The sequence below is a fragment of the Littorina saxatilis genome, linkage group LG6 (assembly GCF_037325665.1).
Source record: "Littorina saxatilis isolate snail1 linkage group LG6, US_GU_Lsax_2.0, whole genome shotgun sequence".
NCBI classification, from domain to species: Eukaryota; Metazoa; Mollusca; class Gastropoda; order Littorinimorpha; family Littorinidae; genus Littorina; species Littorina saxatilis.
In genome coordinates, this window is record NC_090250.1 from 10990107 (window position 1) to 11014244 (window position 24138).

At 46.9% G+C, this 24138-nt stretch overlaps 3 protein-coding genes across 3 annotated transcripts; 2 read left to right on the plus strand and 1 right to left on the minus strand.

Moving 5' to 3' along the window:
• Nucleotides 1-822: 822 nt before the first annotated feature.
• Nucleotides 823-1257, plus strand: LOC138968075 (histone H2B, gonadal). The gene has a single exon (XM_070340638.1). It carries the CDS (start codon nt 823-825, stop codon nt 1189-1191), a length of 369 nt encoding a protein of 122 aa, XP_070196739.1. The 3' UTR covers nt 1192-1257.
• Nucleotides 1258-12365: 11108 nt separating this feature from the next.
• On the plus strand, nt 12366-12893 carry LOC138968077 (histone H3). Its single transcript, XM_070340639.1, has one exon. The coding sequence runs from the start codon at nt 12388-12390 to the stop codon at nt 12796-12798; it is 411 nt and encodes a 136-aa protein (XP_070196740.1). The 5' UTR covers nt 12366-12387; the 3' UTR covers nt 12799-12893.
• Nucleotides 12894-13375: 482 nt separating this feature from the next.
• Nucleotides 13376-14061, minus strand: LOC138968078 (histone H4). Its single transcript, XM_070340640.1, has one exon. The coding sequence runs from the start codon at nt 13985-13987 to the stop codon at nt 13676-13678; it is 312 nt and encodes a 103-aa protein (XP_070196741.1). The 5' UTR covers nt 13988-14061; the 3' UTR covers nt 13376-13675.
• Between the last annotated feature and the right edge of the window lie 10077 nt (nt 14062-24138).

The window sequence follows — 24138 nt, forward strand, 5'->3', positions numbered from 1 at the left end:
CACCCTACAGGCGGGTGACTGTACACCAGACCTTTTTGTTGGTGTGCGAGATCTCGCCGGTACCCGTCTGCCGGGAGCGAAGGGCGTCCCCTGCTCCACCTGGCGGGCGGGGTGCCGTGCACCGCACACCAACACACACTCATACTTGTTCCTTTTTAGCCATAACATTTTAATAAACTGTTGTAACAATATTCCCGTCGCTATATAACCTTGATTGGTTGAAGGCGACGTTAAACACCAAACAAAGCTTTTAAACTCAGCTTTTAAGAATACACGCTATTTTATCAAAAGCTGTGGGCATTCTGATCCGGCGGCGGCCTCGGCCGCTCTCTTTTTTATCACCAGAAGAACGGTTGTTCCTCTCTAAATTTACTCGTTGTATTTATGTTTTGTCTTCTCGCTGTTTTGTGCGCGAGAATGAAACCTTTAACTCTATCCCTTTATATCAATCACCATCATCATGTACATAGTGTTTATATCCCTCCATCGGACTTTTATTTTTTATGATAAGGTGGTCCTGAGTTTTATCAATTTTAACAGCGGAAAAAATAAATATACATTCCTTTATTGGCCCATCCCCACCACAAGCGTGTGAAAATATATTCCCTTACCATATTCTTTTATCCAACAGATGTTATAACTAATTTATAGCGGATTTCAATTCTGCACCTCCCTTGTAGACAGGTGCCCCTTCCTTCCTCCCTCCCAAAGCCAATAGCGTACGAACAAATCCCCTCCCTAATGGACGCATGTCCGTGGGACAGAAGCATCATCCTCGGCGGCGCTACCTTTTGCGACTCACAACCCGCAGACGAATCAACCATGCCACCCAAAGTTAGCTCCAAAGGCGCCAAGAAGGCCGGCAAGGCCAAGGCTGTTCGCTCCGGTGACAAGAAGCGCAAGAGGAAGAGGAAGGAAAGCTACGCCATCTACATCTACAAGGTGCTCAAGCAGGTGCACCCCGACACTGGCATCAGCAGCAAGGCCATGTCTATCATGAACAGCTTCGTCAACGATATCTTTGAGAGAATCGCCGCTGAAGCTTCCAGACTGGCCCACTACAACAAGCGCTCCACCATCACCAGTCGGGAGATCCAGACCGCGGTCCGCCTCCTCCTCCCCGGTGAGCTGGCCAAGCACGCCGTCAGTGAGGGCACCAAGGCCGTCACCAAGTACACCAGCAGCAAGTAGACTCTTAAAACTGCTGTTTGGCCAAACCGGCAAACGTAAAACACACAGGTCCTTCTCAGGACCACCCACTTTTTCCAGAGAGAGATGAATTTCTCGTTGCCAACGAACCAACTCAATACACACTCAATACACAATACACAATACATGTACACAACAATGTCTCTCTCTCCTTCCCTATATTTAATTTTTTAGTCAAGGAACCAACGGATCCAACGGATCCCAACATCTATCTCGGGGACAAAACTCCATTATAATATTTACCCATTATAATGTAAAAGCGTATAAGCATATAGTAAACATCCAACAAATAACCAAAACTACATAAACAAACAAAAAAATCACTTGTCAACCGTCAAATTAGTGTCATCAATATCCGCCGGCCGGCGTCACTACAATCTGTCTACTACAGCACTGTCACTGCATCAAACCGCTATCACCGCAAAACTGGCTTGCTACCTACATCGTCATCGTCATCGTCATCGTCATCGTCATCGTCATCGTCATCCTACAAATCATTTACTATATATCTCACAAAACTCAACCAACTTTTACCAACCCTCAAAATATATCTGGTACTTCTATGGTGTTCTTTCTTTGTTGTAGTTCTTTGTGGTTAAAATAACACGTGAATAAACAGAGAAATCAAACGCCTACCTCGCCACTCAGACACAACGGACAAAATACCTGTTACTCTGTTGCAGTTTTCTAACACTAATTAGCGGCACACCCATTACTTTGCACAAAGTCGCCAGCCTCTTATGTGTAGCATATGTTCTCTCCTTCGCTGTCTCTCAAATTCCTACTGTCAAAACGTGTGCCGCTCGTGAAAGTGTTCACTTCACTTTTTCACAACTGCTTCTTTCGTTTTTGTCACCTTGCGCGCCCTGCTCGTATAACATGTAAAGAACTCGTCTTTGTACATACACACTTTTTTACAAGAGCGTTCACCTCAGCATTTATTTAGCTGTGAGCTGTGCACGCGTGTGTTAAGGTTTCATTTTTGTGTGCTTGCTTGTCAGTTTGTACGTTCCTTTCTTTCTTTATCATACTTTGTAACACACACACACCACACACACACACACACACACACACACACACACACACACACACAGCACAGAGACCCCCCCAAAAAGTGGCCCTGTACGGTAATGTTGCTTGAATCTTCGGCTGATGTCTCCACGGCTTTCATTGGCTAAAATCAGAGCGGCGCGCCAGGGCTGCGAATGCCTTTCCCATATAAAAGGTCTCTCTAGTTCCTGGCTGCTCACACACGCAATTTGACTTCTTGACACTCAGTCAGGAAAAAAACGCTCATGTCACGGAGACACTCCCCGAAAAGTTTTGAACGGTTTGGAAAGGGTCGGTTCGTTGGGGCACTGCACCAGCTACGAGTCGCCTTCACTTCACTCACCACTACAGCGCAATTACTATCTACACTGCCACACCCCCTTTTCTTTTCTCCACTTTCTTCAAACAGTGAGCAGCCTTTGCTGCAAGGTAGGGTTTTTTGCTTGGTGCCGCCATTCTAGGTTCTGTAGTCGACTGATTTAGCTTAGGGCCTCTTTTGTTTAAATCCGTACCACCATTTCAAAATTGTAGATAGAACTTAGGTGTCCCCCTCTCTGGTAGGTGTCATCTCTCATTTCTCATTAACATCCCCACCATTGTCATCGCCACCTATTATTCTCCCTCTACTGTTAAAAAAATAAAACGGAAATTCTAGTCCCTAACTGTGTTTAAGCTTTTAACGCATAAAGTATGTCTGTATAGCGTTGCCTTGTCTAGTTGTCCAGTCTATGTGATTTGTCTCTGATGTTTGTTTTCGTCTTTGTTCTTGTCTTGTCTCGTCTCGTTTGAATGAATGAGTGCGCGGTGGAATAGTACTTTTAGCCACAGTTTTTTAGCTGAGCTCCCGCTGAACTCATCACGTTTGAGAGAGGGGGAGTGGAGCCTCCTTCCCCCGTCCACCATGGCTGAGTTCAGCGACACAAATATAGAGACCGATGGCGACGGAGATATGTCCGACGCCTCGATCATAAACGAGTGGGACGTTGATCCCCTCCACCCCCCAGGAGAAGATGATGAGCCTTTCACGGACTCGCGCGGACGAAAAAGAAAGAGAAAACAAATCCCTGACACCAGCTCAGGAGCTGAAAAAACAGACAATGACCAGGACCAGGACCATGACCAGGACCCAAATAAAAGACAAAACATGACCTTGGACCCAGAAAAGTCCAAAAACCTAGATCAGGAACAAAACCCAAAATCTACGCACCTGGAAAAAAACAACAACCAGGAACACACAAAACCAAAACCAGTAAGAAGAAATCTGTTCAGGGAAAATTTAGTCACACCAGTCTTCCTTGAACACCCTGTGATCTTGGAGGATACAAAAGAGGGACCCGCCACGTTCAGGGCGCTGGGCCTCCACAGATTCAAAACAATCCAGGCAGCGGTGGGCCCGGTGCTCTCTCTCCGTCCCCTGGCGGGCGAGAGATGGCTAGTGGGCTGCAACAGCAAAAATCAGCAAAACAAACTCACTAAGATCACTGATCTAGGTGGCGTAACAATTAAATGCTTCGCTCCGGAAGCCACGACCGAGGGCGTTGTCAAAGGAATCCCTAGGGAACACTCTGAAAATGAAATCCTACGGATGGACATCCGAGTAAACATCAAGTCGGAATCAGGCAAGACTGCCCAGAAAGGCCTGGCAGCCATCAAAAAAATAGTCAGATTAAAAAACAAAAAAGGAGACATCTCCGAGGCTATCAAAATTACATTCAGAACGGCTGTTCTGCCAGACAGTGTAACCCTCGAGGGGGAGGAGCTTCCCCTCGAGGCATTTGCCTGCCCAGTCAGACGCTGCGGGCGGTGCAGCCGTTTTGGACATAGCCGTTCCCAATGCCGGACCAAAATAAGCACATGCGCCAGATGCGGTGGCAGCGACCACGAGACGACAGGGGGGTGCGATAGAGAGAGATTCTGCGTCAACTGCCACGGAAATCATTCCGCCGCGTACATGGGATGCCCGGAGTACAAGGTGAGGCTGAGAGCAAACACGATCCGCTCTCAGGCCTACATACCGTATTCAGAGGCAGTCCAACGAGCAAAAAAAGAGATCACAAAGGAGAATAGGGAAAAAGAAGAAAAACAAACACGGGATTCTCCCGAACAAAGAGACAGTTTTTGGAAAACACAGACACACACGCCGTGGATCGTGTAACTCTGCATTTGCGCCACCGCAACTTTTTATCGCTTCACGCCGACGAAGAGGCAAGCTGCGAGGTAGGTCTCTCGAATGATAAATTAAATTGTTAGAATGCTAGGCACTCAGCATGTTCTCAAGTGTTGCATTTCACATACTTATATCCTTAGCTATATTTCTGTATATATTTTTTGATGCTTTGATGGCCCTGGTGATCGTGACGATCTGTTTTTCTTCTCGTTTCCCCATGTTTTGGGCATATTTTCAGTTTCTGCGTCAAATGCAACAAAACGGAGATTACTGGTTAATCTTGGACATGTTCACTGATAACTTTAATGTTTTATGAATCTCCACGTGTAGTTTCTCTGTATATAGTTCCATATATACTTTGCAAGAAGCAGATACAAACAGAGTGTCAACAACTCTCTGTAATTCGCCACCGCATCAATTCAATGTTGGATGTAACTCGCCACCGCATTTTTTGTTATTCGCCACCGCACAACGCAAATTGTTATTTTCAAACGCATCAACATCGTGAAGGCATTGAAACCTTTATTTTTGTCACAAAACTGACAGCAATTGATAGGAGCATTTTAACTTTAGTGCTGCAAGTTTTAAACTCAGGGGCGTGGCGTGATCTTGCCTATGCAAAGGATTTAAAGGCCCCATGAGTTGACAAATCAAACTGTAGTATTTCTTCTTCTTCTTCTTCTTCTTCTTCTTCTTCTTCTTCTTCTTCTGTATGAAAAGTATGCTTATCTGTACTTGAGTGTATAACCCACATGTACTGGAATGTGCTTATATATATATATATATATGACCCCCCAAAAAAATCCCTGGGACTGTGAGATTCAAGAGGTTTAGGGTATGATGACATCAATAGGAAATATAACAGTGCTTACCGTAAGAGTGAAAAAAATACTATATATGTACAAGTGGGAAATGCATCGATGACTGCTAGTGATGATCTGAACAGATTACGCAGCAAAATAAAGACACATCAGAACATGAAGACCAAAGTTTTCACCAATGAGATTTCACTTCTAGGAAGGCACGCTGATGAAAAGTTTGTCCTCATGTTCTCTTATGCATTCATTTACATTCGGAAGATTGACTACACATACAAGAATGTACAAAAACGAACCTACCTCTTCCTGTTTGATTTGCGGTCACATGAGTCTGAAACTAGGCCTGGAATGCTCCTGTTAAAAACATTGTGGGGCCAAATACCACATAATTCTAAAAATCTTAAGCTTCGTTGGTGTTTATGTGTGTGAAATAATTCTAAAATTCAGTCATTCCTATTACCAGCGACAACACAAAAACTCATCAGTTTGACGCTGGAAGAGAAAAGAACGCCTCTGACAGACGTGACGTTTTTCGGGAAAGAAGAATGTGGGAGTGAAACGCCGCCAGGTGCGTCTCAGAAACGTGTTCTACAAAAGCTGAACTATACACTGAACTGAACAACTCCAAATCAATATTTTCAATTGGAAGTGACAGAATCACTGAACTCTTCAACATATTATGCAATTCATTGGACAGTTGCGGTGGCGAATAACATCCAAGACGTGAAATTGCGGTGGCGAATTACACCAAGCATCGGTGGCGTATAACATGAAGTCTAATTGTTTGTGTTTTCTTTTGCCGCGTGCGTCACCCAAAGACAAAATTGTGCAACAGCATTCATCAAGAATACAAAGGACATGTTTAGCTCACAGGATATCATCACGGGAATGCATCAACTAGTGCTGTTTCGTTGAAGTTACGAAGGAAGGGACAAATCGTGCAATTTCAGCTACAATTCCAGCAGAAATCGGACTTCAGAACTGCCGAAACCTGCCATTTCGACTAAAAAAGCACGTACCTTAGACCTTGAGTATATACTTCTTTAAAATGTACTAATGAAGAATCTAGATGATGCCTGAAAGTCCTACAAATTTTCATTTTCTGTGAGAGACCTACCTTGCAGCTTGCCTCTTCGTCGGCGTGAAGCGGCGATAAAAAGTTGCGGTGGCGCAAATGCAGAGTTACACGATCCACGGCGTGACACACAAACAAGTCACCTCCACCCCCGCGGATGGGTATGCAAAGGCGCTCAGGCGCACACGGCTGGGGGAAACACGCCAACCTCTTCCACCACGCATACCCAAGCAGACAACTTCAAATAAGCCCAAAAGCCACGTGCACATACCTAAGCAGACAGCCATAAACAAATCAAACAGTCACGGACCGCAAACACAACACACTCATACAGAGAAAACACAGACAAACCAAATTCCATCCTCCCCAGACACAATAGAAAAAGCAATAGATCACATATACACCCGAGTGATGCAGAAAGTAGAAAATAGCATCACAGACATCCTCAGAGCAGAAAAATTACAAACTGAAAAGGAATTAGCCACAGCAATATTACAGCAACAAGGAAATCAAAAACAACAAGATCCCACTACAAACACTTCAGATGGCGAGGCCACTGAATTCGTACAGAGGTGCCTCAGCTTCATGATAGCGGCCAGACAACAACAAAATCCAGGTTTCCTGATCAAGTCAATCGAGGAAGTTTACTTCTCCTTGACCGGGAGGCCTGTAACACATACTACACCAAACAACAAGCTACTGGCACTGGGTGCCCTGGCTGGAAGCAAGGAGCTCAGTGCCCTAGAAATCCAGGACATTAGAAATAATGCTCAACAACCAACTTCGTAAACCTCAGGGCAACACGCTTTGTAAAGTGCTATTAATACTTATGGTCCTAGTGTCCTTAATGGAAGGAAAAACAGGGAAAGAAAATATTTTACCGTGCGGTAAAAACCTAACAGTACTACAGTGGAACTGTCGCAGCCTAAATAAAAATATCTTGTATCTGACCCAATTTTTAAGCCAAAATAAATGCGACGTCCTCTGTATACAGTCCCCCCTATGCTATTTTAACAAATTACCAAACCTGGAGGGCTTCTATTACCCACCTGTTATTGACCTTAAAGACAAAGGCAAATGGCTAAAAGTGGTAACATATATTAAGTGCGGGCTATCGTACGAAGCCTTAAAATCGCCGGTAACACCTAACCCACTCGGACACTCCTGTGCCGTCCAGATACCATCAAAATACGGCAAAAAAATCAACTTAGTAAATGTTTATTATCCTAAGGGATGCAGCAAAATAGAGGATTCAGCATGGCTGACTGAGCTAAACGAAAATGCAGGCCACTGGATGATAGTGGGAGATTTTAATGACCATCACAACATGTGGGACCCTTATGTTAAAAACAAAACCAGCCACCTCGCTGACAACATAAATAACTCTCTTCTACAATTACTAAACGACGGTTCCGTTACTCGGATACCGGACGTTCACAATCATAAACCCTCTGCCATAGACCTGTCCCTGGTCAGCACGGACATCTACCTAAATTCTGACTGGACAGTCTTCCCAGACACCCTGCAATCCGACCACCTAGCTATTTTGATTACCCTGTATAACATTGACCCCGGACATGAAAATAAAAATAGGAAAGCAGAGTATAATTACAACTTAGCGGACTGGTCGCTTTTTCAACAGCTACTACAAAAACCCTCAGCAGAGGACGTTCAAGATAACGATATCGAAATATATTATAACAACTTGCGAAACTGCATTATAGACGCAGCTGACCGTAGCATACCTAAAAAAACATTTAAAAAGTTCACAGGTAAAACCCAGCCTGCCTCCTGGTGGAATGAGGAATGTCAGGAAGCCATAGATAACAAACGCCTTATCACCCAAAGATTTCTAAAGAATCAAAATAACATAAATTATGACCTGATGAAACATCATCGGAGAAATTGCAGTAAGGTAACTGCCCAAGCCAAGCTGAAGGACTGGTCAAACTTCGTGTCAGAAAACATAACATCATATAGAGACTCCAGTAAGGTATGGAAAAAGATAAAACAGCACAAAGGTAGATTTAAACTTCCAGATAAACCCCTTAACGATAACGGCAGATTAACGGTAGGAGACAGGGATAAGGCGGACGTGCTGGCTGAGACCTTCTCCCGGGTTAGTAAATTAAAGTATATGGAACCAGACAAACTGCATTTCCGTACTGAAATGGAAAAAGATTTTAAACACCCAGAGCCAGATAATAGCAATCCCATAAACTGTGCCATGTCTGTCTCGGAATGTGGGAAGGCCATTAAACAAATAAAGCAGGCGAAGAAGGCCCCCGGATCATGCAGAATCTCATATAGTATGATAAAACAACTCCCAAACCATTTTGTAAGTATTCTAACTGACTTTTTTAATACATGTTGGAAAAATGATAAAATTCCTATAGCCTGGAAACAAGCACAAGTCGTGGCGATCCCCAAAGTAGGGAAACCCAAAAACCTTCCCAGCAGTTACAGACCGATCTCACTCACCCCCCACTTAGGGAAAATCTATGAACGTATTATCAAAAACAGGATGGAGTACTTCCTTGACAAAAATAACATTATTCCGCCCTGCCAGGCAGGCTTTCGTAAAGGACGATCCTGCACAGACCACGTGGTACGGCTGGTGGAAAAAATGAAAAAAACATTAACAAGTAAAAACAAAACTCTACTAACTACCTTTTTCGACGTAAAGAAGGCCTACGATACCGTCTGGCACGCCCGCCTACTCGTTAAAATCCAGCGGCTGGGAATCACAGGCCACACGTACAACTTTATTAAAGATTTCATAACAGGTAGATCCATGCAGGTTAAAGTGGGCGACGCTCTCTCTTACCCACACCCCTTAGAAATGGGGGTACCCCAGGGCAGTATAATTGCTCCAATTCTCTTCAGTGTCATGCTCCATGACATAGACCTAGTAGACGTGAAAGGTGCAACCGTCCTACTGTATGCAGACGATATGGTCATCATTGACACACAAAAACCTAGAATTTATAACAAAACAGAACCCAAAATGAACCCTTTTCAAACCAAGGTAAATAACCTGATAGATTACATGCACCTAAATGGCTTCGACCTCTCTGCAGAGAAAACAGTATTCATGGTTGTATCCAGGCATAAAGTGTTATTAGATAACTGTCGCCTTACAGTGGGTGACATTAAACTAAAACCAAGCAAAACCGTGAAATTCTTAGGGGTCGTCATTCATAGAAACCTGCTCTGGGGCCCCCACATAAACCACCTTGTAGAAAAAGCAAACAAAGTAATTAGCGTGATAAAATTTCTGCGAGCGGAACCATGGGCCAGGGGACAGAAGTTTTTAACAGACATAGTTAAAGCACTTGTCCGGTCACGCCTCACATATGGCCAAGAAGCCTTTTTCGCTGCCCCTAAATCAGACCTTAAACTGCTGGAAACAGTAGAGTTAAAAGCCCTAAAAATTGCACTCAATATACCCAGATCGGCAAACAACAAAGCAACATATGATGAGGTGGGCTGGCTAAGCCTAGCTGAAGAAAGAAAGTTGCGGGCAACACAATATGTATTAAGAGCCACGGCAACTGACTCTAACCCCACAAATGAAGTACTGACAGACGACTTCACTCAGTTTAATAACATAAAGTATACCTGGCTAAGAGAGAAATCCCAAAGACAGTATGATAAAATCTACCCAATATGGGAGTATGCCAAACCAATCCTAAAAAAAGTTAATCTAGAGACTGAAGATATAGTAAGACACAACGCTCCTATGCACCCCCCCTGGCTACTCGAAATACCATCTATTGCGGACAGTCTACCCATAGACTTAAAAAAATCGGATAACCCCCTGCTTGCGGGATCGGTAGCTAAAGAGCTGATAAACACCAAGTATGTACACTTTTTAAAAGTATATACGGACGGGTCAAAATTAAGCGACGGCTCAGTGGGCTGTGCGTTTGTAATTCCCGACCTCCAAATTACTAAAAGGTTTAAATTAAACGATGGTGTTTCCATTTTCACAGCAGAATTATTCGCCATTTATATGGCGCTTTCCTACGTAAATGACCTTACTAACAAACCGTTCGCAGTAGTAGTCTGCACAGACTCTAAATCCTCCCTCCAAGCACTCCAGTCAGAAACAAAAAACAGATCAGAAATTCAGACAGAGATTAAATTCCTGGCCCATCAAATTATCATCACTGGGACCGAACTACAACTCCAGTATGTTCCCTCACACACAGGCATACGAGGAAACGACCTAGCGGACTGTGCGGCGAAGGAAGCCGCACTCTTACATAAACAGTTTGTCATAAACTTAAAAGTCTCCCTGTCAGAGGCCAGCTCTAAAATTATTAACTTACTAAACAAGGAACAAAATCAAGGGGAAGAGAGGGACAGGTTCCCTGTACTCCCCCTCTCTCTACTAACCATGTTCAGGAAAATCAGAACAAACAGCTGTTTATACACACTTATTAAACCCCTCTGCGTATGCGGAGAGCTTGTAAATTTTCACCACATTTTCACGGCATGTCCACATACAACATACTTTCACAGGCTACATGAACACATAAAAACACTCAATCTCACACCTACACAATGTCTCCATCATCATAAAGACCTAGGGTGGAGCCATGTTAAACTGGTCTGCAAAACAATATACACATCACCGCTCGGGAAGTGGTTCTAAAAACAAACTAGTTCTACATATCTAAACGACGATACCTCAGTCTTATGAGTACACTGTCAGCTACCCGCTGCAAAATATAGCTTGATACCCTCCAAATGCCTGCGCCCCACAAGTAAGCGCTCCCATTGGCCGGTGCCCCACTGGGGGCGGGAGCACAGGCAACGTCCAAAATAGCACAACTACCATTCCTCAACTTTTCTGTATGGGCGACGTATCCACAGCCCCCGACCTTTACCCCAGCCTAACAGAACGGACGGGCTTAAAAGACAGTACCGCGTACAAAAAGGCTCCCAACCGGTCCATCCCCCCACCTCCCTGTGCGTACAGTGGGTACGCGTCCCTGTCCCACACCTCCCCCACTCCACCCCCACCCCAAAGGGAAGGGGGCTCGTGTCCTGATACGTCGACCCAATACACCCTCTACTATACCCCTACCACCTCTCGGTGTGCGAGCTAGCCAGCACCCCCCCTGCCGGGAGCGAAGGGCTTTCCTGCTCCACCTGGCGCGGGGGTAGCTGAGCACCACACACCAAACACCCACATAAAACGAGACGTATATACCTCAACTACTCGCTTGACTGGTGTGCGCGTCCCGCCGGTACCCACCCAGCGGGAGCGACGGGCCCCCTCCTCCCCCCTTCCCTGCGGCCTCATTCCCCCCCCCCCCCCCCCCCCCGCCTCGTCTGTTGGGTGGGTCACTGAGCACCGCACACCAAGACTCAACCAAACTAAGACACCCGATAAAAAACTAAAACTAATCTACTAGTTTATTCTTACATAAACAAGCCTAGTTTTACCCTTAAAGGACGCATGTCCACCCTTACCAACCCCCTTTTTTATTTTATTTTATTTTATTTTATTTATTTATTTTTTTTTTAATTTTTAATTTTTATTTTGGGGAGGGTGCGAATGAATGAAAGATCTATGTTGCATGTATGTTATATGTGTAAAGGCAAGGCAACGTCTGCGCTCCATGTACATAAGAAAATTGCTTTGGCATACCAGTTTTAAAAATGAAGAAATTGGACTCTTAAACTTTTTATCAGAGTGGCTCTGAAATTTTAACAATCTTTTACATCACAAATTTGGAAACAATAAAGTAATAATAACCTATTTTAAACCCCCCCCCCCCTCCCCCACAAGGTGTCTCGCGTGGCGAAGGGAATATCGTGTCCATACAAAAAAGAACATTTTAACCTCAAAACAACCCCAACCCCAACAAATCAACTTTTAACCTCAAAACAACCCCAACCCATCATCCTCCGGCCCCCTCCCCCCACCTCCCCCCCCCCCCCACAATATCGTATAAAAAAATCATGTCCCAATATAGGTCCTTAGTTACCTGGGAGGACGTTAAACCCCAAATTCTCTCTCTCTCTCTGGCTGCTCAGTCGACTCTAACTTCGAAATGGCACGTACCAAGCAAACCGCCCGTAAATCCACCGGAGGAAAAGCTCCTCGCAAACAGCTGGCAACCAAGGCCGCTCGCAAAAGCGCCCCTGCCACTGGAGGAGTCAAGAAACCTCATCGTTACAGGCCTGGAACTGTGGCTCTTCGTGAGATCCGTCGTTACCAGAAGAGCACCGAGCTCCTGATCCGCAAGCTGCCCTTCCAGCGTCTGGTGCGCGAAATCGCCCAGGACTTCAAGACAGACCTGCGCTTCCAGAGCTCTGCCGTCATGGCTCTGCAGGAGGCCAGCGAGGCTTACCTGGTCGGTCTCTTTGAGGACACCAACCTGTGCGCCATCCATGCCAAGCGTGTCACCATCATGCCCAAGGACATCCAGCTGGCCCGCCGTATCCGCGGAGAGCGTGCTTAAGTTGCCCCTCCAACGGTTCCGACTCCTCCAAACCCGGCTCTTTTCAGAGCCACCTTCATTTTTCCCAAAAGAGTTGGTCTGCTCTCGTTGCCATCCTAATTGTTACACTCGTAGCAACCATAAACATTTCCTTTCAACACCCTCCCTAAGTACTCGCACTATAGTCACACTCCATTTAACGAACCAAAAACTCCAGCCCTTGTGTTGTCCCTGCGCATATGATCATTTCAAACCCCTATTTGTCATCTGTATTTGACCAAACATCAACAGCTAATGCATTTCAACAATTTGCCTTCTCTCTCTGCCCTATGGACGGCTTTCTTGTCCAAAATGAGCACTCTCACTACAAAATCATGGTCAAGAATGCATTATTTCTATCCCGCAAATCGTTACTTTCTATCTCTAATGCAACACAACACCAATGGGAGGGATCCCTTTCTCTATGAGTGAAGCTCTGTGTGATGAGCACAAATGAATGAGCACGTCATAATCCATTCTGCTTGTGCGCCTATCGACACTGGTTGGCATCAAATTGACCCCGTCTGTGGCTTGAAGCGCTCCAATTTGATATCAATAAGTGATCATTTTATTTGCCTCTCATCATTTTCTTGACAGTTCCCTTTCGCTCAGTTGCAATCATACATCCAACCCCCTGCCCTCCCTCCTTCTCTTTTGTTTACGTAGCCAACACTTGTATAGATTTACGACGACACTATCAATGACAAAACAATAACAAACAATAGTGTTTTAATATGTAAACACGAAGGAGTTAGCAGTGGCAACGAGACACATTCAGCCCCTCTTGGGAAAATGAAGGTGGTCCTAAGAAGGACCGGAGAAGGGTTATTGTGGATGCGAGATCCGCGACTTGATGCGTCTAACCACCGAAGCCGTACAGAGTACGACCCTGGCGTTTGAGGGCGTAGACCACATCCATGGCGGTCACAGTCTTCCTCTTGGCGTGCTCAGTGTACGTGACGGCATCACGGATCACGTTCTCCAGGAATACCTTGAGAACTCCGCGAGTCTCCTCGTAGATGAGACCAGAGATACGCTTGACACCGCCACGGCGAGCCAGACGACGGATAGCGGGCTTGGTGATACCCTGGATGTTATCACGCAAAACTTTCCTGTGACGCTTGGCGCCCCCCTTTCCGAGACCCTTTCCTCCTTTACCACGGCCAGTCATGATGAATGTTTCTACGAGTCGTGCGATTCGAGAATGCTTCTCAGCTCGATGGATGGTGCTTCAGTCCCACGAACAGGTGTCCATTAGGGAGTAGCTCTGTAGATGTGCTAGTAGGCAGTGGAGGAGGGGGAGGGTCTTGGGGGGGGGGGACACCTAACCAAGAGAATGGAGGTGACGGGGTTGTTGGTACTCTATAAATATTTAGTAAAAGTTATATGTTTAAGAAATGTGAGAGTTTTTTAATTCTATATAGGGGATGGGGATGGACCAGTAAAAGGCCGGTAATTTATTAAGTCACGTGGGTTAAAAACTGGTTAAGACTTAGGACCACTTTTCTTAAAAAGATAAAAGTCCAATTCCGTTTGTGATTTATATACACTATGTTCAGGGTGAAGGTGATGGGTACGAGTAACAAAAAACCAAAAAAACCAAAAAACAAAAACAAAAAACACAACAAAAAAAAAAACAAAAAAAAAAAAAAAAAACAAAAAAAAAAAACCAACACAGACACTCACACAGGACTCACACGCTCCACTGATTATTCCCATTCATTAAAATGTACAGCTTAGGTGTACTAAGAGGTAAGACTTGTACGTGGTGATCTAAGGCATCACAATATGTTGAAGTCTTAAGTTGGCTTATGTAGGTTAAGAGCCTGTTTATAAAACATGTTCCTTACGCAAGGAATAAGAGGTAGTGATAGAATATAATCCAGTGAGATAGGGTATAAAACGTGTTGGTTAAAAGTCCGGTTAGATGAGGTACAGGTATGGGTGTTAGTGTACGGTGCACGGCACCCCCCCGCCAGGTGGAGTGAGGGGACCCTTCGCTCCCAGCAGGCGGGCGCCGGCGGGACGCGCACACTTAACAAAAGAAAACAATGTGACTGGTGTACCGCCACCCGTCTGCGGGGTGGGCCAGACACTGACCTTCGATCCCCGCGCGGCGGGCGCTGACGTACACAATATGGTGGCGGTAGTTGAGGAATAGTGGCGGTTGTTGGGGTATGGTGGGGTAAGGGGCGAGGTCTCGACCGGTCCCCGTCCATCTGGGATAGGGGCGGAGTGGGGGAGAGGGGGAGAAGGGTTGCATGTACCAGCCTGTACATGCGGGAATGGGGGGGATGGGCCGTTGAGGACCTTTTTGAACGCGGCACTGTATTTATAGCCCGTCCGTTCTGTTAGGCTTGGGATGATGGACGGGGGCAGGAGACGTCTGCCCCTTAAAAAAAAGAAAAAACGCAGGCGTGTGTGGACAACAGGTTACACCCACGCTCCCATGAGGGAGTGGTAGACTTGGCGACACATTAAAGATGCGTGTGCCCATCCTAAGATTTTATGTTTGGTGAAAAAGTCCTGTGGATAGAGTCCAAATAAGTGGACGTGTTCGTGTAGGGCGCGGAACGGTGCCGCGTTCTCGCTACACGAATCAAAAATATGTTCATAGCTGATGGGGGCCCCGCAGGGGCACTTTGGTTTAAAGAGTTTAAACTTTGTGCCTCCTGTGCGGAGCCTCCTGAAGATTCTGGTTAAAGATGGGGGGAGCGTGGGTGTTTCAAGCTTTGTGGGTGGGTTAGCCATGGCGGCCACCCCTGCTTCCTGGAGCTTGGAATATACTTCGGCCAGTGAGAAGCCGAGGTCAGTGGTGACCTGCGGCAACCCGGTGGCCGATTTGGCAGCAGCATCGGCCATTTCGTTTCCCCCTAGGCCCACATGCGAGGGGACCCACTGTAGGTCCACGGGGGTGCCAGTGGCTATAATCTGGTGAGCAATGATCTGTATGTCATGTAATAGTTCAGAGCGGTTTTTAGAGCCATATAAGAGGGCTTGTATAGATGAAAGAGAATCTGTACAAATAACGATTTGATGAGGGTTAACTGGGAGGTCGTTTATGTAAGTTAGGGCCATAAGGATGGCGAACAATTCAGCTGTAAAGATGGATACGTCATCATTAAGCCTGTACTGTTTAGATACCTTTAGTTCGGGTATGACGAAGGCGCAGCCAACCCTACCATTTAATAGTTTTGAGCCATCGGTGAAGATTTTCAGGTGTTGGGAGTATTTATTATGTAGGAGTTCGTTGGCGAGAGTCGCCAAGAAGAGAGGGTTATCCTGCTTGGACGCCTCCGTCCCTAGGTCACAGGAGAGGGCAGGCGTCTCAAGTAGCCAGGGGGGGTAGGGGGGAGCAGGTATTTTAGTACACTGGACAGTCTTCATGTTAACTTTTTCAAGTATGGGGTTAATATAGTTGGTGATTGGCTGACACCTTGCCATGACCCGAGGGCCCCGTGAAGAGGTGACAGATAGGTTGTTGTATTGGGGGAAGAAATCGTTCAGTACATCTTGTACCGTGTTGTCCACACAGCCTGCGCGAACATGATACCGCGCGGCGCAGAGTCGGCGGTGGTCGTCAAGGCTCATCCAGCCCGCCTCCCGGTACACAGCGGAGGTGCTGGTCCAGGGGGGGAGCCCGAGCGCTAAGCGGAGCGCCCTGCACTCAGCCCCACGGAGGCGGGCCAGGACCCCTGCGCCGGCGGAGTAAAAAGCCTCCTGCCCATACGTCAGGCGTGATCGGATCAGCGCCCTGACAATGGACAGGAGAAACTTTTGGCCTCTGGCCCACTTCTCGTTATTAAGCATTTTTATGACAGACATCGCACGTTGCGCCTTAGTAACCAGGTTTTCAACGTGTGCAGTCCACGATAACTTTTTGTCCACAGTCACACCGAGGAATTTGACGGTGTCACTGGGTTTGATAACTTTCTGGTTAACAATAATTGTACATTTTTGGTGTAAAAACTTTTGTCGGCTTGCCACAAAGAAAACAGTCTTCTCGGGCGCCAAAACAAATCCGTTTTGTTCCATGTACATACATAGGTTATCAATTTTAGTTTGAAAACTGGCCATGGCCACCTCTCCTTTGTTCCGAGGTCCCATGGCTACAGGCTTTTTAGTATCCAGGAGGGCAAGGTCGTCAGCATATAGGAGGACGGTTGCCCCCCCAACGTCCACACTGTCTATATCATATAGCATGATACTGAACAGGGCCGGGGCTATGATGCTCCCCTGTGGCACCCCCATGTCCAGCACGTGGGACGCTGAGAGGTCAGAGCCGACTTTAACGTGCATTTTGCGTTTAGATATAAAGGAGTTGATAAACTGGTAGATATGGCCCGAGAGGCCTATCTTATCTAGTTTTTGTAACAGTCGGCTATGCCAGACACTATCATATGCACCCTTTACATCAAAAAATGTGCCCAAGAGGCAGTGCTTTTTATATGCTAGCGTCTTTCTCACCCGCTCTACAAGGTTAACAATATGATCAGTGCAGGACCGGCCCTTTCTAAAGCCGGCCTGGCACTTAGGAATGATGTTATTTTTTTCCAGATAGAACTCCAGTCTTCTATGAACTAATCTTTCGTAGATTTTCCCCAGGTGGGGCGTCAACGAGATCGGCCTATAGCTGGTGGGGAGATCACCCGGTTTTCCGTTTTTAAGGACGCCGACCACCTGGGCTTCCCTCCAAGAAGATGGAATTTGGTCAGTGGACCAACAGAAGTTAAAGAAAGTATGTAGGGTTTTTAGGAAGGGGTCAGGAAAATGCTTGATCATGTTATAGGAGATGGGGTCAGCACCAGCCGCCTTTTTTACTGACTTGATCTGTCTAATAGCAGTGGTCAGCTCCGATAAGCGAAGCTCACTGTTTACAGGAAGTTCGTTATTACAGGCGGGGTGCTGGAAACCCACCTCGTGATCGATACGATGCTGTAATAGATCGGGGTTTAGAAAACGGCTTTGACTAGCCCGAGCGAACGTTTCAGCCAGCGCCTCTGCCTTCTCTGAATTGTTGGCAGTCAGGCGCTGGCCTACTTTGAGCGGCTTACCGGGCGTAGTGCGACGTCGTTTAAACTTTCTTATTTTGTCCCAGACTTTAGAGGAATCTTTATAGGTATGGGCTTGTTCGGAGCAGAACCGCTCCCAATCATTAAGTTTGGCAGAGGCGATAATGCGGTTACACTCGGCCTCCGAATCTTTCATTAATTTATAATGGAACTGGTTACTGTTTTGTAGATACTTGCGGGTGAAAAAGCGCTTATCTTTAATAGCAACATCACACTCCTCGCTCCACCAGCAGGCTGGCTGGGAGCGGGGGCGACTGTTGCTAGTAACTTTTTTTGGTATGCTGACGTCCGCCGCTCCCAGGATACACGTGCGGATGTTGTCATAGTAAGTGTCAATGTCAGGGGAGGAGGGGTCAGTTGTACAGCTCTCCACAAGCAGGGCTCTAAAATGAGTCCAGTCTGCCTTCTGGAAATTATACTTGGGGTTACTGACTCTCTCCTCCCCTTCCATTTCGACGTTATTAATGTCGATCAGTATAGGGAGGTGATCAGAGTTTAGTGGGTCAGGGAACGTGCACCAGTCAGTGCACGCCCCTAACTCCGGGCTGATAAACGACAGGTCAATGGCACTCGGAATCCCCGTTGGTAAGTCAGGGATCCTTGTGGCCGACCCGTCGTTTAATAAAACTAGCTCAGAGTCAATTAGGTTTACAGCTAATTTACTCACGGAGTGCATACGGACTCGCTTGTCTGAGTTCCAGAGGCGGTCGCGGTCGTTGAAGTCACCAACGACCAGCCAGCCGGAGGTATTGCAGGTTAGGTTTTTAATCCACGCCGTGGTGTCAAGCCCCGGGCAGCCAGCTGCGTAATAGACGTTAACAATGTTAAGTTTTCGCTGGTGCCGCAGGGCTATCTCCACGACGCAGGAATTACAGTTTTTATAGCTAGTTACAACAGGGGAGATGGGGGTATATTTAATTCCTTTTTTAATGTAAGTTGCTACCTTAATGTGTGAAGCCCTGTTAGCCAGGTCAGTCACAGGGGGGTAGTAGTAGCCCTCAAGTTCTGGTAATTTATTATGATAACATTTTAAACTTTGTAGGGCCAGGATATCATAGTGTTTCTGTTCTAGTAATCTGGTTAGCTGGGTTAAGGATGTATTTATAGCCCTGCAGTTCCACTGCAGGACGCTGACATTTTTGGACTGTTTATTTGCTCTTGGAGCCTCCTCTGCCATTAAAAACAGGAAGACAAATATAGAGCAGAGCAAAGGGGTTAATCGGTTGGCGTTGTAGGCCATTAAAGGGCTGCTTTACATTGGAAGATTTCTTTAATCGTCAGTTCCCTCGCGCCGGCCAGTGAGCTCAGCGCTATGAGGGCACCGTCCGGCGCGAGGGGTGCGGTAGCTTGACCGGTGAATCTGTTATATACGTCAGCCAGGGAGTCGATGAGGGCCCCAGGGCTTTGTTTGTCCCTTGCGTCCCACATGAATGTGAGACATTGTTCAAGGAAGCCCCGGAGACCCCTCTCCTCCCTTGGCAGTGGCTGGTCGTTAATCTTTTTGAGTACGTCCCGAGCAAGTTCCCTTTCGGCCTTGGCTCGCTCGAGACGTACCTTCTCTTGGAGGCCCTCCTCGACCCGCCGCATCACCTTTTCGACAATGGTGTCGACGGCGACGTCGGCGGGAGAGGGGTCCACGCTCTGGTTAATTGCTGTCTTTTTTTGGGTCACCCGGGGCAGACGCTCGGAACCGGCCTTGTTTATTTTGGGGCTGGCTTCGACAGTGATGACGCAGCCGGGTGGGGCCTTAATGGCCGAGGGGGGATCCGGCCCCAAGTCCTCTGGGTCCCCGACTTTTTGGGCCGCCACCACATTTTTGTACGATCGTTTTGGGGTGGAGGTTGGACGACTCCCGAGGGGCTGCTGCGTCCTCCAGAAGTCGTCCCGTTGTTCGGGGGGGGACTGGGGTACCTGGGCCGCACGGGCCTCGATATTGTTGAGGGCGACCTTCCGCGCTCTGTTCAGGGCCTCCGAGTAAGGGATATAGGACGCGGCACGGATCCTGTTTGCCGCAGCCCGCACCCTATACTCGGGGCACCCCTGGTAGGCAGCGGAATGGTCGCCCTTGCAGTTGACGCAGGCTCTTGGTTTCTCGCACCCGTGACCGTCATGCCCACGGGTGGCACAGCGGGCACAGGTAGCAACCTTAGATCGGCACTGTGACTTCAGGTGGCCGAGTCTGCTGCACATGGTGCAGCGTTTTACGGGGCAGGCATAGGGCTCCACCCCGTACAGCTCCCCCTCGAGCACGACACTCTCTGGGAGTACCGCCGCCCTGAAGCACAGGCGAACAGCGGTAGAGGGGTTACCGTCCCTGTTCTTAAGCCTGGTCATGAATTTCAATGCTGTGGGGCCCTTCTCAAGAAGGTCCCCACTCGCAGTGCGAATTCTGATTTTGATGTTCATCTCCCTCAGGTCCGCTTGGGAATGAGAGAGAGGCACCGCTTTGATAACTCCGTCTGTGGTGGCCTCAGGGACAACACAGTTGACCCCGATTCCCCCCAGATCGGTAAGGGCTGCCAGCCTGGTCTGCTGCTTGGCACTTGTGCAGCCGACCAGAAACTTGTTGTTGGAGATGCCTCTCACCGAGAGGATCTCCCCCACTGCCGCGCTGAGGACCTTGAAACGTCCCAACCCCACCCCGAGGAGTGTGGCCGGACCGCTCTTCGTGTCCTCAACGATGACGGGGAAACGGAGAAACTCTGGTGGAGGGCTTGGGTTTTTTTTGAACAGTTTTTTTCTGGCGCCCATGCGCGTCTGATTGTTTTGGTGGGCTTGGTTTTTTATGTTTGTATTTTGGGTTGAGCCCTTGGGAGCAGGTGCCTTGGGAGCAGATGCCCCCTCGGACCCAGCTTTTTTGGAGATTGTTTGTGGAGAGGTGCTCTGCACGGTGGTGGTACCACTAGTGGTGTCCCCCTGTGAGCAGTTTTTCTTATCCTTTTTTTTGGTGGTTTTTGGTTTTTTTTTTGGTTTTTGGAACACCCAGACCGACTGATCCGGGACCTTCTCCCCAGGGGGTTTGGTCCCGGGGGCAGGCGGGTCTGAGGCCCCAGCCCCCTCCGTGTGGTCGTCCCCGGGTGAGCCCAATCTCTTCCTCTTGGACGGAGAGGACAGGCACGGGGAGAAATCGGTCATCCTCTCCATCTCCTTCCCGTGAAAACGGAACGGGGTGGAAGTAGGAGGGGATGCCATGCTATTGTCCGGTGACTCAGGTGACTCCGAGTTATCTAACGTGGCCATCGGTGAGCCGAAGCTCCACGTCTTGAGGTCTAGTGGCAAATCTGCCACCAGACTATAGTTAAAATCGAGTGGTCTATATCCACTGCTCATTCGTAAAACAACAGGCACACACGTCAACAGGCAGACAGATCAAACAACAACAACAACCACAACAACAACAAAACAACAACCCAAAAAAAAAAAAAAAAAAAAAAAAAAAAAATGGAGGATGAGGGATGAAGTGTTGACAGGGGAGAGTATGGGGGGACTGCCTCGCTCTACGAAGTCGAGTCCGAGGACCGTGAGGTGAGTGAACAATGAGGATGAGACCACCTATAAGAATGCTCTGGAGCTTGGTAAAACAAGCTTGTTAAGATTTTGATAAAAAGTTATAAAAAGGCTTAACCAGATTGGCTGTGATAGCTTTGGCCTTGGCCTGTGACACGGCGAAAGAGGAAAAAAAAAAAACAAATAGGGTAGTGGATCTAGGGGAGGGTACCACTACATGGCTAGTCAGATAGCGGGAAGGAGGGGGTGAGTACTACCGTAGCAGTGAAGTGACGTGAAGTGTGGTTGGGCGGGGTGGTATAGTGTAGTGGCGAGGAGAAGAGTGGTGAGCGAAGGGTGTAGAGGTCACGGAGGGTAGAGGGTGAGCGAAGAAAGTGGTGGTGTGGTGTAGTGTAGTGGTATGGTGAAGAGAAGAGTGGTGGTGGGCGTGGCGGTACTGCGTGCAGGGTAGATGTTGGGCGATGGTGAGCGAAGTGACGTCACACAAAAGACGCAAAGCAAAAGTTATTGAATACGCTGGGTGTCACACAGCACAAAAGCACAAAAGCACAGAAACACAGAGCGCAGGCAAAGCAAGCAAAGGCACAAGCAAAAGCAGGCAGGCAAACGCTAGTACACAATCCTGGTTAAGCTTAGTAGGGTAGGATCTATATTTTTTTTTTCCCACATATTTTTTTCCTTGGATCTCGCAACCGAACCAAAAAGCTTCGACTTGATTCGCTGCTCCTTGCTTCTCAGCTCGCCGGCGCAGCCGCCTTATATACAGCAGACGCGGGCCCGTGAGAAAGCAAAACACCGCTCCACAAGCGTGAACTTTGATTGGCTGAGAGAGCGAAGAGTCGCCTCGCTCTATTTTCACACCCACTGTCTGTGTCTGTGTCTGTGTCTGTGTCTGTGTCACTGGTCACTGTCACTGGTCACTGTCACTGGTCACTGTCCACTGTCACTGTCAGCAAATGTCTTCAGCTCAAGTAAAACACATCATATCTCAAATTGCTCATACCCAGCCCCAACCTGCAATGTGAAAAGTCTGTGTGGCAGGAATTGCAGCTATATGATCATTTAGATACATTGCTGCAAAGAAGGACATCATTATCATTATCATTATAGCCTGCGGCACATCGATTCAAGTTGTACATTCTCCATGTGAATGTGATGCAACTTGAAGCCTGCTCACTTGAAACGTTGCTTGTTGGCGTAGCAACTCGATTCACCTTACCTTCTTCGTCTTCTTGTTCTTGTTCTTGTTCTTTTTGTTCTTGTTCTTGTTCTTCTTCTTCTGCCTTCGTGGGCTGAAACTCCCACGCACACTCGTGTTTTTGCACGAGTGGAATTTTACGTGTATGACCGTTTTTTCCCCGCCATTAAGGCAGCCATACGCCGCTTTCGGAGGAAGCATGCTGGGTATTTTCGTGTTTCTATAACCCACCGAACTCTGACATGGATTACAGGATCTTTTCCGTGCGCACTTGGTCTTGTGCTTGCGTGTACACACGAAGGGGGATACGCCACTAGCAGGTCTGCACATAAGTTGACCTGGGAGATCGGAAAAATCTCCACACTTAACAGGCCGGGCCTGGATTCGATCCCTCGACCTTCCGATTACTAGAGGCCGACGTCTTACCACCCCGCCACAGCGCCCGTCGGATTCACCTTATCAATTAGGCTTCACATTCACTTGTCATCCACGTTTGTTTTGATGCGATCACCTACCGTAGGCAGGGTTCAGGCAGGCACCCGTGGTGCATGTGGTTGTTGGACAAAAGCGTTTTTGTGGCTGTGATTTGTGCATGCCTTGACTATTTTCATCTGTACAACATTGTGTATGTATGTATGTATGTATGTATGTATGTATGTATGTATGTATGTATGTATGTATGTATGTATGTATGTATGTATGTATGTATGTATGTATGTATGTATGTATGTATGTATGTATGTATGTATGTATGTATGTATGTATGTATGTATGTATGTATGTATGTATGTATGTATGTATGTATGTATGTATGTATGTATGTTCCTGATATGACTTTATCTATGTGATTTGCTGGATGGCACAAAGCAGCCTCTGCCTGATAATAATAAAACAAGTCGCGTAAGGCAAAAATACTTTTTCAGCAAGACCGTATATTCGTAGCATCGTAAGTCCACCGCTCGTGGCAAAGGCAGTGAAATTGACAAGAAGAGCGGGGTAGTTAGTAGTTGCGCTGAGAAGGATAGCACGCTTTTCTGTACCTCTCTTCGTTTTAACTTTTTGAGCGTGTTTTTAATCCAAACATATCATATCTATATGTTTTTGGAATCAGGAACGGACAAGAAATAAGATGAAAGTGTTTTTAAATTGATTTCGAAAATTTAATTTTCATCATAATTTTTATATTTTTAATTTTCAGAGCTTGTTTTTAATCCAAATATAACATATTTATATGTTTTTGGAATCACAAAATGATGAAGAATAAGATGAACGTAAATTTGGATCGTTTTATAAAAAAATTGCTAAAACAAATACATCCGGGGATATCATTCCCAGGAACTCTCATGTAAAATTTCATAAAGATCGGTCTGTTTGGTCTGAATCGCTCTACACACACACACACGCACAGACAGACAGACAGACAGACAGACAGACAGACAGACAGACACAGACAGACACAGACACACAGAGACACACAGACACAGACAGACAGACAGACACAGACAGACACACACACACACACACACACACACATACACACACACA